Source organism: Chanodichthys erythropterus, chromosome 21 (assembly GCF_024489055.1).
Source record: "Chanodichthys erythropterus isolate Z2021 chromosome 21, ASM2448905v1, whole genome shotgun sequence".
In the NCBI taxonomy this organism is placed as follows: domain Eukaryota; kingdom Metazoa; phylum Chordata; class Actinopteri; order Cypriniformes; family Xenocyprididae; genus Chanodichthys; species Chanodichthys erythropterus.
Window position 1 is genome coordinate 34,619,180 of NC_090241.1, and position 17,947 is coordinate 34,637,126.

The 17,947-nt window shown below is 35.7% G+C and overlaps 1 protein-coding gene across 1 annotated transcript in view; it reads left to right on the plus strand.

Annotated features, from left to right (window-relative positions):
* nav1b (neuron navigator 1b) overlaps positions 1-17,947 on the plus strand; it is an 88,679-nt gene that overhangs the window by 39,386 nt on the left and 31,346 nt on the right. The window contains exons 6-7 of the mRNA XM_067373595.1: positions 11,065-11,203; positions 14,005-14,308. Coding sequence (XP_067229696.1) covers positions 11,065-11,203; positions 14,005-14,308 — 443 coding nt within the window. The remainder of the gene's footprint in view (positions 1-11,064; positions 11,204-14,004; positions 14,309-17,947) is intronic.

The following is a 17,947-nucleotide window of genomic DNA, read 5'->3' on the forward strand; positions in this document are numbered from 1 at the left end:
ATTGCTTATTAATAAATGTACACCTTTTGATTATTATTGTTGCCTCTAGTAATTATGTGTCAGATTTTTAATTTTTTGGATTCATTTTAAGCCAGACATATAGTCATTTTTAATCAGTAGTTGGGTTAAATAAAACTACCCAGAAGGTTGGGCAAACATTTAACCCAACCACTGGGTTAAAACAACCCAATTGCTGGGTTTGTCCATTTTCAACCCAACTTGGGTTGCTTTTAACCCAGTATTTTTTAGTGTACTGGATCCTTGCTGAATAAAACTATTAGTTTCTTTAAAAAAAATCACTGGCGAGTAACTGTACTGAACATGATCAGGTCCAGTAATGCGGCTGCATTTGTACACGCTGGACTCTGCTGTACATCTGGATACAATTACCGGCTCTCCGGGAGGTGGGGGTGTTTTACGGGGGTGTTGCCTGTGAAAGAGGGACTCCTGATCTCACTCGGATAGTTTCAATGGATGAGAGTTGGATTAAGCACGAACAAAGACAGGATGACTGTGCGTGATTTCGCGTGACTCACCGCCGGCAGAGATCAGCGATGAATGAAGGATACGCTCGCAGGGAGTTTCGCCCTCTGACGACATCTGCGTGTCTGAACACAGCGATGTTCTTTTCAAAGTGAGTAAAGGGGGTTTTTTAGCAAATATGAAAGGAAAAATCATTTGATGTTTTATTTACTAATCCCTCATTTTTTCTAAGGATTATGAAAATGGACGCTGTTCTGTATTATTTATTATAGAACGGATAGATTCGGTTCCAAATTCTGATTGAATAAATTGAATTCGAAGTAAAAAGCCAAAGTAAACACACCTGTGACCACACAATAGTTCAATTATGTATTAATGAGCTAAGCTGCAACCATAATAGCATACAGTTGCTAATGAACTATAATATTGGTGAAAGAGTTTATTATTGTTATGGTAAATATAGACTTATAATAATACTGCTAATAATTAATAAATCTAATAATTAACCGAACATCAGTGTCTTAATGATGTACTTTCAGTTTGCATTTTAATTTTAGTTTAAGTTTCAGTAATTTTTTTAGTTTTTGTTTTTTATATAGCTTTTTTTTTCAGTTTTAGTATTTTCACTTCTTAGTAAATTACTTTAACTCAAAGTTATTTCAGTTAGTTGTCAAGGCGACATTTCTTATTGTCATTTATTTTCCAAATCTAATATTTATATTTTATTTAATCTTTATTTCAATTACCTAAAATAGGTTTAGGCGACAATAACAACACTGCTGATGTAACTTTATTACTTTAAATCCTATAATGCAGACAGATGCTGTGAAATATGAGAAAAACCTCTTTAACTTTCTCTTTAAAGAAGAAATGCGGCGGCTCCTGTTAGTTAGAGACTAACCAGAAACTGTAGCACCTACATGTAAAGTGCATGTTCATGTTTACAGAGGTCAAGGTTGAGTCTAATTAGGATTTTTAAAGGTCTGCAAAGGGTTTCCGTCCTTTTGAAGTGGAAGGATATTTTATTAGTCAGTTTACTGTTAGAGTAACTGTGCTTGTTTGAATCGGTCACCTGGTAAATAGCTCAAGACTCTACTACACGCTCTTTTATTCTCCCTGCGCATTGTGATTTTTCGCCAGTATGGGTGTAACTCAAAATATAGTTACAGCTGATATGAGTGCTGAACGCTGGGAGTTGTCACAAAGCCCCAGATGCTTTTCATATGGAATAAAGTTGGGAGGAGAACATAATTGCTCAATATTTCAAGGCCAACAAAACCTCCCCACCAAAAGTAATTTCTCATTTTTTTTAATCGCACAGAATACAAATCAACCAGCCAATTTGAACTATAGCCAGAATAAACAATGGTTTAACACTCTGTCATCAAGTATTGGTATTTTAGTCAAATTTGGTCAACTGATCTGAGTTTTCTTAAGCATAATCCTTTCTTCATAAAGACCCCAAAGGACCTGTTAAAGTTATCGGCCCCGCTGCAGCCTTTATTCCTGTCAACACTTCAGATTTTTTTTGTGACAGTGAAACCAAGTTTAGAAGTAGTAGACCAAGTTATGATGACATTAAAGGATAAGTTCACCTCAGAATTAAAATTTCCTGATAATTTACTCACCCCCATGTCATTCAAGATGTTCATGTCTTTCTTTCTTCATTCGAAAAGAAATGAAGGTTTTTGATGAAAACATTCCAGGATTTTTCTCCATATAGTGGACTTCAATGGAGCCCAAATGGTTGAAGGTCAAAATTACAGTTTACAGCGATCCCAGACGAGGAATAAGAGTCTTATTTAGAGAAATGATCAATCATTTTCTAAAAAAAAAAAAAAAAAAATTATATACTTTTTAACCACAAATGCTCGTCTTGCACTGCTCTGCGATGTGCCATGCATTACATAATCACGCTGGAAAGGTCACACGTTACGTAGGTGTAAAGTCAAACGCCCTTTACTAATAAAAAGGATAAAACAATGATGTTGGATGATTTTGAAGTTGGAGGAGAAAATGAGATGGAGTTTTCCAACATGATTATGTAATGCGTTGCGCATCGCAGAACAGTGCAAGATGAGCATTTGTGGTTAAAAAGTATATATTTATTTATTTTTTTAGAAAATGGCAGATTGTTTTGCAAGATAAGACTCTTATTCCTCGTCTGGGATCATGTAGAGCTCTTTGAAGCTGCACTGAAACTGACATTTAGACCTTCAACCCGCTGAACCCCAGTGAAGTCCACTATATGGAGAAAAATCCTGCTATGTTTTCCTCAAAAACCTTAATTTCTTTTCAACTGAAGGAAGAAAGACATGAACATCTTGAATGACATGGGGGTGAGTAAATTATCAGGAGAGTTTAATTCTGAATTGAACTAATCTTTTAATTCCACTCAAACTCCCTTTGTTCAATAGTCACAGTTTAGAGAAAAACTTTATCTTATTGCATTATTTTACTGTCATATGTGTTAACCTGATGGTGTTTTGTATTTCTGAGTGTGTACCGTCTATATACGAGTATTGGCCTAGTATTACTAATACTTCTCTACTATATAGTATGCAAAAAACAGTATGCCAAAAGAATATTTATAGTATTTCGAAAAACAGTAGTCGAAAAGTACTCAGACGACCTACTACACTGCAAAAAATGCTGTTCTTACTTAGAGTTTTTGTCTTGTTTCTAGTCAAAATATCTTAAAGTTCTTAAATCAAGAAGGATTTTCTTGACAAGTAAATTTTTTTCTTGTTTTCAGAAAAAATAAGTCAAAATTAAGTGAGTTTTTCCTTAAAACAAGCAAAATAATCTGCAAGTGGGGTAAGCAAAATAATCTTATATCAACCAAAATAAGATATATAATCTTGTTTTCTGTTTGGATTAGGATTATTTTGCTTACAGAAAATGCTTCTTGATCTAAGTATTCTTAGATGTTAAACAAGACAAAAACTCCAAGTAAGAACAGCATTTTTTGCAGTGTACTACTACCAAGATTCTGAAGTGTGCACTTGATGGACACTTTACTATCCCATGAGGCCGTGAGAAGGATTTATGAATGATAGTGAATGATTTATGAATGATTTATGAATGATAATGATAGCAACTGATGCTGGTAGGTCATGTGACTTTAACAACATGGCGGATGTAGTTCGTACAGATTTCATTTATACTACCCATATTCATTCTGTATGTACTTTTTTAACGGTCACGTTCAAATTCAAATGCAGTGTCTACTCAGACTATAGGCGATTTTGGATGCAGCAGATGATTTCTGATTCATCGTTACTGTAAAAAATTATTTATTGGTTTAACATGAAGTAAGCAACCTGGTTGCCTTAAATTTTGAGTTGATTGAAACTCAAAATTTGACTTAACACAAAGAAAGACACTATGTTTATCCAACTAATTTTTAAGTAACATTTAAAGATTTTTTTGTATATATCACGACGGTTGTCAGTACATTTGAAGGTAAAAAGCAGATTTTGATATTTTAGGTAGATTGCTACATTAACATTTATATATTTTGTCCAGCTGATTACTAACAATATTTCTAATGTTTTCAACTACTTGTAAATCATGAGAAAATTCCCATTCTAAACAGTGACACGGGGCAGTGCAGTCGCCTGTCAATGACGTCAGTTACCCTTTGTTACCGCCTTTTCTGATGTAGAAACCACATGACATCAGTGTCGTGGACAAATGCGGAAGTAGTATCTAGCGTCCAGCAAACCACTAGCTTGCTTCAAGCAGTTCCTTATTTACTTCTTGCACGTTTTATGGTGGATTGTGTTACTTATTTATGGAACATAATTACTGTTTACCATCTGCCACTGGTTCTGTCGGCAAGGACAGCTCCCGTAAACGTAAGCGTATGGGCCAACCAAACGACACAAGAAGAGTTTGGGACAAGAGGAGAGAAAGAGCGAGGATCAATATCGGTGTTGCATTTTCTAGATGTAGAGAGCTTCGCGAAAATCTTCACCTAGAAAGAGATGCCGATCTCGCTTGTGTTTTACTCAACAGGTGAGCTGTTTTGATTCGTATCTTTACAGCAAACGTATGCCATTATAACGATAACAACACAATTAGTATTATGGAGCGTACACACCAAACGCGGGGCATCGCGTCTGATCGCGTATCGTTGAACTCGCGTTTGCTATGTATGCCCGATTATTGTGTTTGAATGTACACGAGTGTATATATTTGTTGAACAAGTGGTAATCGTTTTCATATCATCTGACTAGACAGTAATCAATTAATTTGATAATTTACTGTCAAACTATATTTGCTGTATTGTATTGCAATATAGCATGATGCAATATGTAATGGTGGCATGTGAAAATTGTCTTTTTCAGACACTTACGAAATCCAGTATTGGATAGATTTTGTTAGTTACTGTAGCAGCTACAGTGTAGTTATCATAATTTTACATCATAACCTCACAATAAAAATTGTGCTGTCAATACATATGATACATATGTGACCCGTCACGGAAACCAGGGACACAAGTCAGCAGCACAACTTTCGAGCAAAATGAGAAAGAAGCATTTTTTTTCAAAATTGGTGATTTTCGTTTTTTTGCAGAATCTGTTAGTTGAGATCATGAAGAAGCCTTTCCGTGTTTGAGATAGCAGTATTGGTATATTTAAAAAAGCGTACATTTTGAGGTTGAAATCGGCTTGTTTTTCGGAGATTCTAGCACGCAGTAGGGGTGTGTCATGTCTGTGTGTATTTCCATACTGGGAAGCGTGGCTACTTATTATGCAGCGCTCTGGCCGGCTCTAGCTGATATCAAAATTCAATGAAGAACCGTGGCCGTTACACCGAAAATGTTTTGAAGTACTTCTTCAACAAGCCGGATGCTTATGAACAAGCGCTCACTGATTCTGAAGACGATCTGAGCGACGATGAAAGCGGCATAGTAAGACATTACCTCTCTGGAGTCGGGTAACGCGCCGGCGCATTTTGCAGGATTTTTTTCACATTGCAGCAAAACAGACTTAAAATACTCCGTCATTTTTTGTTATAGAGACATAAGTAATATAGTAATATAAGTAATATATCAATTGAAACTATAGAATATCTTCTTTTATTTGTGAGTAAAAACAAAATGTTGTGCTTTTTGTAAAATAAAGAAAACTAACATGATGCGTGATCTCTCATCTCCCTCTGAAGTCCAATCTGATAGTTCTCAGAAAATGAACTGTAACTTAGTGAATACTAATCATAAAAAAATTATACTTGTGTCTGAAAAAACATTGAAATGTCAGGTTTTAAATCGTGTAAGTCAAATCGAAAACAAACATTCTGTGTTTATGTAATCTGTATGAAAAGAGAGCCATGTCAGAAGTCTGTGATTCAGCTCATTATCCGCTAATGCGGCCACGCCCACAGAGGGAGCGCTATTCAGACGCAAATTCAGTCAATACATGCATTCATCGTCTCAATCGTGTATTTATTGTCTTGAAAAGTGTTTTGAATAGCCATAGATAGCGATCTCTGGCCTCTGTTAGTCCAGTTAGTTCCTGGATTGCCTATTCTTCTTTAACAGGCTTCTCAGGTGAGAAAATTTCATTTCATGATTATAGTGACCAAAATGATCACGGTTATCACAGAATCCTGTTCAAAAAGTAAATTCACCAAGTTTTATGTGGAAAACCAGCAAATAACAAATAAAATTAGCATCAATATGTACTTTTTCTTTACATAAACATTAAAATAATAACATTAAAAATGATGGGCAGATTTTAAAGGAGTGTCTTACAACAATCTACAATGCACAAGTTCAAATAGAGTTTTGACAAATCATTTAAATCATTTTTATAAAAGTCAAAAAAGATAAATTACTGACATTTATAATGCACATTAACCTTTATTATTAATAGTATGCGGTCCATGCAGCTTTACAGGGGGTATGGCTTATCTAAATGAGATGTAAATGAGCCCTATTGTCACTCCCAGCAGGTGAGAACAGGTTAGAACTGCAACTTTAGAGGCGTTTTTCTCCCTATAGTGCTTTCTTGAATGCCTACCTTCAAATGGCCACAACTTCTCCAAACATTATCAGATTTTCATATGTCACACATCGTTGGAAAGCTTGGAGACTACACTTTCAGAATCTGTAATAACTCAAAATGCCCCAGAACCAACTTGTGTCCCTACTTTCCGTGACTGGTCACATATGGTAAAGCGGAAGCAGCGCCGGCGATTGTGGCATAATAAAAGTCCCGCTGCTCGTGAGGCGTGTGTTGCGCAATCACTCCAGCAGCCTCGTTCAGCTCCCACAATACTCGGTCCTGCTCTGCTTCATACTACAGTAACGTTAACAATCGCATCCATTAACATGTTTTCTTCTGTTGAGGTGAAGACCACATGTCCCAAGATTCCACACTCAAACTTTGCGTCATCAAGCTACGCCTTTGTTTTGAATAGGCCTCTAGCGGACAAAATTATTACATACTGCACCTTTAATGAAAAATATGGTTATATTAGCTATATAAATAAATATTTATAAATAAATATAAAACTACTAATATACTAATAAATATAAAAGCGGCATATGCCAGCATATGCCATGTTGTAATACCTAAAACATTGTCACAGTCACGCTGAATTTCTGGAAACCACAGCAGCCGTTTATTTACCGTAAATCTAACAGGATATTTTTTACAGTGTGCACTTTAAAACTACTAAAGTAACAAGCTGTATTTCTTACACTGTCATCTTTTTCCATTTTAAACTCGTACCTTTTGGGCTGCATTTTCACGGTGGCTGTGATGAATGATTTCCTGAGCTATTTGGCGGTTTCCACTGAATGTTCAAATGAGATTGATGGTACGGTTGCCCATTCCGGAGACTTCATGAATCGTCCCTCAGCCCAATATAGAGACAACAAGCATTTCCTGAGAGACTGAACAGAACAGGACTTTTATTATCGAGGGTGAAACTCTGATGAACCAATAATGTGCTTGCCTCGGCCGCTTCTCTGTTCAGAGACGTCAATCAGAGCGTTTATGTGAACAAAGTCTTCTTGTGTCTGCATGTTTGAGGTTGATCTGCAGTGTTATTTTACTTTTATTTGTATACTATTATAGTATTTATTAATATTTTGAATTAGATTTTATTTTTATCATTTTAATTTGATGATTTTTCACACTTTTGCTTTGTTTTTGTTCAAGTTTAAGCTTTTCTTAAACTTACCTAATATAATTAATCTCGGCTTTTTTCATTAATGAAAAACACATTTAATAGTTTACTTAGACCAGTTTGTAACCACCTAGAAATCACCCAGAATGCTTTATGGATGTGAGTTTTGCACATGACAGCCACACAAAATGTAGTCCTAGACTATTTTTTTTGTCTTTTCATGATGTAATATCTCAGTATGGTAATCACAATTCCCATTCAAACGAGACTAAAACTAGCTGACACAGGCTTTGGCCAACTTTTGGCTCCAGTGTGCCACCATTACATTTCAAACGGGTGGAAATGGAAACTGAAGTGGAAAAGAAAAGCATTAAGAAATGTCCTTGCGGGAGTCGTCTCTAACCATTGAGACATGTAGGCAAGTCCATTCTCTCCCCTCGGTGCCCGCACAACCAGTAATTAGCACAAATTGCTGGCTCCTTAAGTTGTTCTTCCGAACATCAACAAGCCATTTTTGTCCTCTGATTCTTTGGCACCCATAATTCCCTTTTCCATCTCTGTTAGACTCTGCTGAGTCTGAAACCACAAAGTACTTTAGACCCGACACGATAGCAGATAGAGACAGACAGACTGACATCTACAGTGATTGTGACTCAGGCCCTTTTTTCCACCTGGTGTTAAGATGCGTTTTGGTCGATCAGATCCCAAGTGGACGAGGGAGACACATTCCCATATACACCTGGTGTTTTAATCCGTCTCTTTTGTCCACTTTCAACCACTTCTTCCCTGATTTCTTTGAGGAAAGCTTCTATGGGCAGATAAATATATGGACTTCAAACTAATGGACTAAATAAGCTTGCGCAATTTACATATGAATGCGACCGGAGATGACGGATACACTTTCTTTCGTTTCTGCTCTTGTGCTTGGTACATTTTTCATCTTCAAACCAAACTTTGTTCTTCAGCCGACAAAGTTTAAATCCCGTCTGGTTGGAGTGCTTTCCATAATGTTTAGGCATTAGGTCAGTAGGCGGCCTTTAGTGGATGTTCAAACACATTGTGTGTGAGAATGCGACTACCTCTGGAAGTGGTCGAAAGTGGACAAGCTCAAAACATTTTACACCTGTATTTAGCGTCGTCCACTTGTGACCAAAACACATTTCAATACCATGTGGAAACAGGGCCTCAGGTTCATTTTTATCATCCCACTTGTGTCATTTGATTCTTCAATGGCTCTTTGAAGAACTTTTGTTTCAAAAAAGAACCTCTTTTGGTCCAAAACCATTTTCACAGTTTTCTTGAGATTAGGACAGTATTTTTCATTAAAAATATCACAACACTATCCTTAACCCTTTGATGCATGAATTATTGAATTACTAAATAATAAAAAACATAATGTAGTTAATAATATAAATATTTGTTTATTTATCTTTACATCTCTCTTTACTACAATAGTAGGGGGTACAGATATCGTGGAGCTACTTAATACATCATAACTTGTTGAATTTATGTTCTCAAGAATAGAAAACACGATGACATAAAAAGTAGAGTTAAGCAGAGAGCTAATAAAATCTGCTGAGTTTTAAAACGTGCAGAGCGTGCACAGCGTTTGTGTCGCATACATATGTATGTTTCGGGCTTAAATCATGCAAGACTGAAGATGAATCATTATGATCCTAGTGTGGCTTTCCCTCTTTCAGAACAGATGGACAAAACCCCAAGCTGTAGTGTTTGCCAGAACAGCCCATCCGTAGTTACGGGACTGAGGTTTTACCAATCATAAACTTGCTGACCTTAATCTTTAGCGTTCCAATTGCTACCCATCATTCTGTTTTGCATCTACTTCCTCCACAATGTTTTTAGGGAAGTAAATTCAAGTCTGTTGCAAAGCCAGAATTGAGCTTGTGTGGTACATTGAGTCTCTGGTCATATGGTGAAGACATCTGTGCCATTATGATACTCCCATTGAGATCCTGCTGTCTGTTCCCGGGTCAGGTAATGGAGCAGAAAAGTTTCCTGTGATGGATATTACAATGTTATGATGAACTATATGTCTTTCTCAACTGACTTTCTATGATTTTTAAAGCGTTACTAAGGAAGCTGATTTTTAGACTGAGATGGCGAACGGAACATGGTTTGTGTAACATTAGCAACACATTATTAGCTGTTTGATAATGTAGTCAAGCCAAAGGCTAATCATATCAATTACTGTTATGTGTCAGATGTTGTAGAGAGTGATACATAAAACGCATTACCATTCTGATATGTCGAATTGTAGACAAGCTCTTCCTCTTTTCCTGGATCAGTTTCTGGTTCAAACATATATGGCTGAATTAAACCAGTATTTCCACTTGCTATTGTGCAGCATTTACTACAGTTGAGCGAGTGAATCTGAGCTGCTGTGAATGAGTGGAGGTGGAGACTAATTAGCATATTCATGAATCCTTGTATACTAAATGAAGCAAGGGTGTAGAGTTACATTCAAGGCACAAAGAAATTATTTTCACTGTAAAAAACATTTAAATATGTCTTTTTGATTATCAAAGATGAGTATTAAGGGGTAAAATGATTTTTTTTGCAGGGGGACTTCAAAAATAAAGGTTTTAAAGGGGGTTCGCAGCAAAGGGAGATATTTTCTTTTACAGAAATCGCTCTTTAAGGACTACAACTAACAGCTGGTAGGGAGTACAATGACCTTCTTCCCGTGTTAATGACATCATTAACCAAAAAATTTACATAAACCCCGCCCCCGAGAACATGCAACAAAGGAGGCGGGGCCATGTTGGGCTGCTTTAGAGAAGAGGAAGAGTTGTTGTAGTAGAGTGTTGTTGTCATGCTGTCATTTTACGCCGGACTGCGTCAATGCAACACTGGATTTGCACAAAAGATGAACATGACGATACATGCTAGTGGATGAGTTGAATCAACTCCACAGCAACTACATCAATTTATCCACTAACCATTCAGAAACGTCTAAAAGTTGTAACTTCTTCCTGAGTCTCTCCATCAGTGTCGACTCCGGTTTGAACAATGTAAGGATGAACACCGTTACTGACAATCCTCATTTTGGCTGCGTGAGATTCTCCAGCTTTGTTGTTGTTGAGCTGTTAAAGCTCCGCCCTCTTCTGGAAAGGGGGCCGGGAGCAGCAGCTCATTTGCATTTAAAGCTGCCTTAGAACCAGTTTTTACAAGATGTAATATAAGTCTAAGGTGTCCCCTGAATGTGTCTGTGAAGTTTCAGCTTAAAATACCCCATAGATTTTTTTTTATTCATTTTTTTAACTGCCTATTTTGGGGCATCATTAACTATGCACCGATTCAGCGTGCGGCCCCTTTAAATCGCATGCTCCCTTTACTTCTTTCTTGCATCATTCATCCTTTCTTTGTTTCTTCTAAACATCTTTATCCCTCTCTCTGTCTGTCTGTGTGTTTGGGCAGTTGGGACGAGAGCAGCTCCATCAGCAGTGGTTTGAGTGATGGTTCTGATAACCTGAGCTCAGAGGAACTCAACGCCAGCTCATCTCTCAACTCTCTCCCCACCACACCTGTTGGTTCCCGACGCAACTCTTCCGTCATGGTAAGCACTTCCGTAGAGACGGTTCTTGAATGTTGCTTGTTTAACTTGGCATAAACTTGTAATATCTACTGAAATATAGTAGTTAGCATGTCAACAAGCAGGTTTCAGACATCATATATGTTGCACTAAAAAGTAAATGTTCTGAAAGGGGTTAGGATCAGATGAAGCACATGATACAGATTTCAGCTTGTCTCACGGTTTGTAAAACATGCTGACACTGGAAGTCTATGGAGAAACACACATCACTGCATCCATTAAACATGACTGGATTTCTGTCAACACGCTTTTTCTGTTTGCTTTTGGAAAGCGAGGTATATGAAATTATTTTCTGTGGTAAGAAAATATCCAGAAACTCATCCAACTAGCCAAGCCAGACTCTTGTCTGTGGTTTAGGTAAGAATACAGGGATCCAAATCCAGATCTAGATCAATCTACAACTGTAAATAACGCAACAATTTCAATATGAGGTTGGCCATATTCGGTCTATGAGTCTAAACTTAACCTACAATTGAAAATGTTGGGGTTAGTAGGATTTAAAAAAGAAAAGAAAGAAAGACAGAAAAGAAATTAATACATTCTTCAGCAAGGATGCATTAAATTGATCAAAAGTGACATTAAAGACATTTATGATATTATAAAAAAGTTCTATTTCAAATAACAGCTGTTTTTTGAATGTTCAGTTCCTCCGAGATTCCTAGAAAATATGAATGTTTTCAACATTGATAATAATCATACATGTTTCTTGAGCATCAAATCATCATATTAGAATGATTTCTGAAGGATCATGTGACACTGAAGACTGGAGTAATGATGCGGAAAATTCAGCTTTGATCACAGGAATAAATTACAGTTCACATAGAAAACAGATCTTTTAAACTCTGATAAGATTTCACAACTTTACTGTATTTTGATTAAATAATGCAGCCTCGGTGTTTCAGAAACATTGAACATTTAAACGCCCCTGAATTTGTTCTAAACTGAAATATGATCATGCAACCACTGCTTAAAAACCAAAAACGGATGAAGACACCAAGGCACATATTAAAATGACTTCCGTATCTGTTTTTGACATTTGTTTTTCAGTTCCTGCTGTGGTAAACACTGACATAAAATAACCTCTGAGGATTTGTTTTGTGTCAAGACAAGAGAACTCAAGACGTCATGACAGTTTCAGGCTCTTGTTTCAGGCTGTGGTTTGGTGTTTGCTGCCATCTTCAATTTAACGTGTCTCTGGTTTGGTAGTCTGGTGTTTTTCTCTGAACGTGTCTACTGTTGATAAGAAGCTGTATTGCAGTGACCTAAATTAAACAATTCTCACTTTGTGAGTTTGTTTTTGTCTCACTAAGTTGAGTAATGTTATAGAAGTCACAAATAATGATTACAAATAATGCAACATAACCAAAGTATGAGACACACGTGTATCACATTCACCCCCTACAGTCAAAGTCAGGCTGGGAGAGCTTGTACTTACTTTAAACCAGCTCAAAAGCCTGGCTTTGATTTTCTTGGATGAATTAAGAGCAGCTGTTTCCTATTGGGCACGTCATTTGCTTGTTTGAAGCACTTGCTATCACTTCTCGATGAAATCACACCTTTGTTTTCCTCCTCATTAAAGCTGCAAATGTCAAAAATCAAGCCCAAACAGAAAAAAGCGGTAGAGTAGACTTTCTGTGATGCTTTAGTAATCATGATTACATGAAATTTTGAAGATGTTTTCAATGTGCCATCTGGTCTTTACTCTAAAATGGTGTGAAAATAGAAATGTCTTGTTGTTGATATTTTTATCCACAAGTCAGAGATGGCATGTTATATATAATGCAAAGTTATTTCCATTAGAGAAATGTGCTTGATTTGTTTATTATTGCGGTTAAACTGTGCCCGTGGAAAAGCTTCACAGAATGTAGCTGTAAATGTGGGAACGTCTTTTAGGCTTATAGTCTTTTAGATGAGCTCAGTTTAATCTTTAAGCCTTCGATTGCGGCTACTACCTCCCAGAAAACAGAAACACGTGTTTTTGAATGGGAGTGTTGTATGAGGCCTTTATGCATTTAATTTAACTTGGAAAAATTTTCATGAAGTCATGAATATGGAATGGAATATGAGCTTGCATAATTCTTCATAAAACCTTGCATTTGAAGTATAAAGATTCCATGTGGGCCAAATCATAAATTATAGAATAAAATAAATATAGTAAGCAACAGTAATACATTATAAAATGAATAAATACATTTTATTTGATACAATGTAGTGCAAGTATACTACCATTTTGGGTCAGTAAGATTTTAAAGACATTTTTGAAAGTCTCTTATTCTCACAAAGGCTTTATTTATTTGATCAAAAATACAGTAAAAACAGTAATATTGTGAAAAATTATTACAAGCTAAAATAACTGTTTTCTATGTGAATATATTGTAAACTGTAATTTATTCCTGTGATCAAAGCTGAATTTTCAGCATCATTACTCCAGTCTTCAGTGTCATTTTATCATTCTAATCATTCTAATATGCTGATTATTAATGTTGAAAATTCATATTTTTCATATTTTTGGGATTTATTACTTTTTTGCGATTCATAATAAATATATAAAGTTCAAAAGAACTGCATTTATTGTAAATAGAAATCTTTTGTAAAATTATAAATGTCTTTTCTGGCACTTTTAATCAATTTATTGCATCCTTACTGAATAAAAGTATGCATATCTTTAAGTAAAAGAAAAAAAACATGTAGTATGATATGATTTTTCATACTGAATATACTCTTCTAACAGATATCCTCTTCTGTGTGTGTTTGTGTTTGTGAAGTTGCGAACGGATGCAGAGAAGCGTTCTCTGGTGGAAAGTGGACTGGCGTGGTACAGCGAGGACTGTAAGTCCTTAAGGAAGGCAGACGGAGTTTATGACACAGGCAGCCTTAAAGCGGAGCCGTCCAGCAAGTGGAGGAAAACTCGGCTGCCGGATGGAACGGCACAGGATAAGATGGGGAAAGGAGAACTGAAGAAACCTCAGAGTCTCGGACAATCTGGGAGCTTCAAAAAGGGCCGCAATCCTCCTGTGGGCGTCACCTCACCCATCACACACAATTCACAAAGTGTGCTAAAAATCGCAGGTATGTATGTTTTTTTATTTTATTTAATTGAACTTAATTTTATTTTATTTAAATATATATATTATATAATTAAAAAAAAATAAAATAAATAAATAAATATATAGATTATATAGATTTAGATTATTTTGTGTGCTAACATTTAGGATTTAGCTTTGACATAAACAGACTGTATTTTCTGATTTGGATATATTTCAGACTTTAGATATACAAGGCATAAATTCATTAAGCGGTCCCGTTCTGGGCAGCAAAACAAAACGTTTTTGTTCTCCAAGCATGCATCTCCAGAAGGATTATATATTAACAGCACTATATCATGATTTGGAAATGAATCAGTTGGACAAACTTAGGTTGTTTATGTTACTACTACTGTCATCCATAATCTCTTGTAAATAAAGACCATGTGTGACACAGAGATTGGTGAAGTGTCTCTTCGGCAGATATCAAGCTGATGACACATTTGTGTGGAAACTTTAAAGGAACCACATGAGTAGTATCAAAACTCAGTCTGAACTTAAACAAATAGTTCAAAGTTCTGTCGTCATTTTTTACTCACCATCATATCGTTCCACATTACGCTTTTGTATACAATAAATGCATACAAAGACCAGAGGCTGTCAGGCTCCAAAAAGGACAATAAAACACCATAAATGGATCATAAAAGTAGTCTTTATGACTTGCGCTAGTCTTTTGAAGTCAAATGATATGCTTTCTGTGAGATTCTGAGTAGTCGTCCACTGAAAATCCTGCTTTTTGCTGTAACTCTCAAACCTCATTCATGCATCAGGTCATGCTGGTTTGATATAACATGAACATGCAAATGATGACAGTACTTTAATTTTGGCTGAATCATTCCTTTAACTCTTCTTTATTCTGCTTTCAGAGTAGATTTCATGAGAGAAAAGCCTGTCAGGTTTATCTTTTAACCGTCTTCTCTTGATGCAGTCTTCCTGTTGGCAGTGTAACCTTTCTATGCGGGATCCATAGTTTAGAATGACATTTAAATGTCAGCGATCCAGTGCACTTAGAAGAAAACCAGCAGCCATGGTGCCATATGGAATTTTTCTTTGTCATACTTATGTTCTGATATGAAATTACCCTCACAAATGGCAAAAACATAATCATCAATTTAAGGAACAAAAATTACACACACACACACATATATACACTACTGGTCAAAAGTTTGGAATCATTACTATTTTTAATGTTTTTGAACAAAGTCTCTTATGCTCATTAAGGCTGCATTTATTTCATAATAAATACAGAAAAAAAACTATAATATTGTGAAATATTATTACATTTTAAAATTATAGTTTTCTATTTTGATATACTTTAAAATATAATTTATTTCTGTGATCAAAGCTGAATTTTCAGCATCATTACTCCAGTCTTCGGTGTCACATGATCCTTCAGAAATCATTCTAATATGCTGATTTGATACTCATTTATTATCAATGTTGAAAACAGTTGTGCTGCTTAATATTTTTTTGGAACCTGTGATACTTTTTTCAGGATGCATTGATGAATAAAAGGTTAAAAAGAACAGCAATTATTCAAAATATAAATCTTTTCTAACAATATAAATCTTTACCATCACTTTTGATCAATTTAACATATCCGTGCTGAATAAAATTATTAATTTCTTTCATAAAAATTAAAGAAAAAAAATGTACTGACCCCAAACTTGAACGGTAGTGTGTATTGTTACAAAAGATTTCTATTTTAAATAAATGCTGTTATTTTTTAACCTTTTATTCATCAAAGAATCCTGAAAAAGTATCACAGGTTATAAAATAATATTAAGCAGCACAACTATTTCCAACATTGATAATAAATCAGCATATTACAATGATTTCTGAAGGATCAAGTGTAGACGAGTAATGCTGCTGAAAATTCAGCTTTGCATCGCAGAAATAAATTACATTTTACACTATATTCAAATAGAAAACAGTTATTTAGATTGTAATAATATTTCACAATATTACTGTATTTTTGTTTAAATAAATGCAGCCTTCATGAGCATAAAAGTCCCTCAAAAACATTAAAAACTGAACTGTAGTGTGTATAAAATTATTGCATACTGAGTACACTATATAATGCAGAAGTGGTAAGAGTAGTATGTTAGCATGTAGCTACTCCACTAAAGTTTGGGAGCCAGAAAGCATTGATTTTGAAAAGTAAATTATTATTTTTTTTTTTTTCATTTCAAACCCAACAAATGTGCTTTTAAAAATGTTTTGCATAAAAAGTGTGCTTGAGCAATCTTGCTTAAAAATGGAATGTAATGGAATGGCAAGTGTGAGATTGTAATTATCTCCATAAAAAGTCATAATCGTGATGATAGTTCAGCTGTAGGCACTCTCTGAGCATCTGTCATTAGTATTCGTACAGTCATAGATTTCCTCTCTCAGTAATAATTAGTCCCCCAAACGTCATTTAAAACTCATTAGCAAGTTGAGTTCACATATTCTTGGTAACTATTTTTCATTGTAATATTCAGATGTGAATCCTGTTTGTCTCATCAGTGCGAATCACGTGTGCAGTGGAGTTTATATCTTGTGTGGGCTGAGACGCTCTTTATCTTTGCAGTGTCTCTAATTAAATGCAGATGGGTGCTTGCCCTCGTCTCCGTCCACAATGACTCACGTACTGTAGATTTAAGCCACAGAAACTTAATCATGGCTTCAATCGGGTTCTCTCCATGACTTCATCTGATGTCATACCCCCAAGGCTTTCCTACTCACCTTTTAAATGATACGTCTCTGACCACACGGAGGACGTGTGTCATCCTGGTTTGGTCATTAGCACTGATTCAGCTTCGTGTGTGTGAAAGGAAATTAAACTTTATTGATGATGAGGTTGATGTGGTAATTTCCCACAGAAAAGTGCTGTTGTGGTACCATGGTACAGTGATGGTAATAGCATGGTATTTTGATGTATTCCATGGAGCTGAATGATTATAAGTTCATTTATGTGGTTTTAACATGACATTTCAGGGTATGTCAAAGAATGCAATGGTTTATTTCCATCCTAGAGGAAGATTTTTCCTTCTGCACTCTTTCATAGCTTATGAACATTAATGTAGTATGAACATCTCGGGTTTCTGCTTTTGGCTTTCCTTGTGATTTGGTGTCTTTAAAGATATTGTTAACTATTTATGTTAAAGGGGACCTATAATGCCCCTTTCACAAGATGTAATATCAGTCTCTGGTGTCTCCAGAATGTGTGTGTGAAGTTTCAGCTCAAAAAATCCCCCACAGTTCATTTATTATAGCTTGTCAAATTTGCCCCTATTTGGGTGTGAGCAAAAACACATTTTTGTGTGTGTCCCTTTAAATGCAAATGAGCTGCTGCTCCCGCCCCCTTTCCAGAAGAGGGTGGAGCTTTAACAGCTCAACAACAACAAAGCTGGAGAATCTCACGCAGCCAAAATGAGGATTGTGAAAATGATGTAAAAAGTTATAGATTATATATGATCTTTCTCTGAACATTACATTGAAAACTTTTCCCTGAAATAACACAAAACAAAAGCACATAAAATATTCTATAAAATGAAATTTAGTCATTCACCAATAATATTTTCCCATGTATCTTCAAACTTCACACGTCCAGATGTGTGACACCGAACGCTGGTGCTCAAGA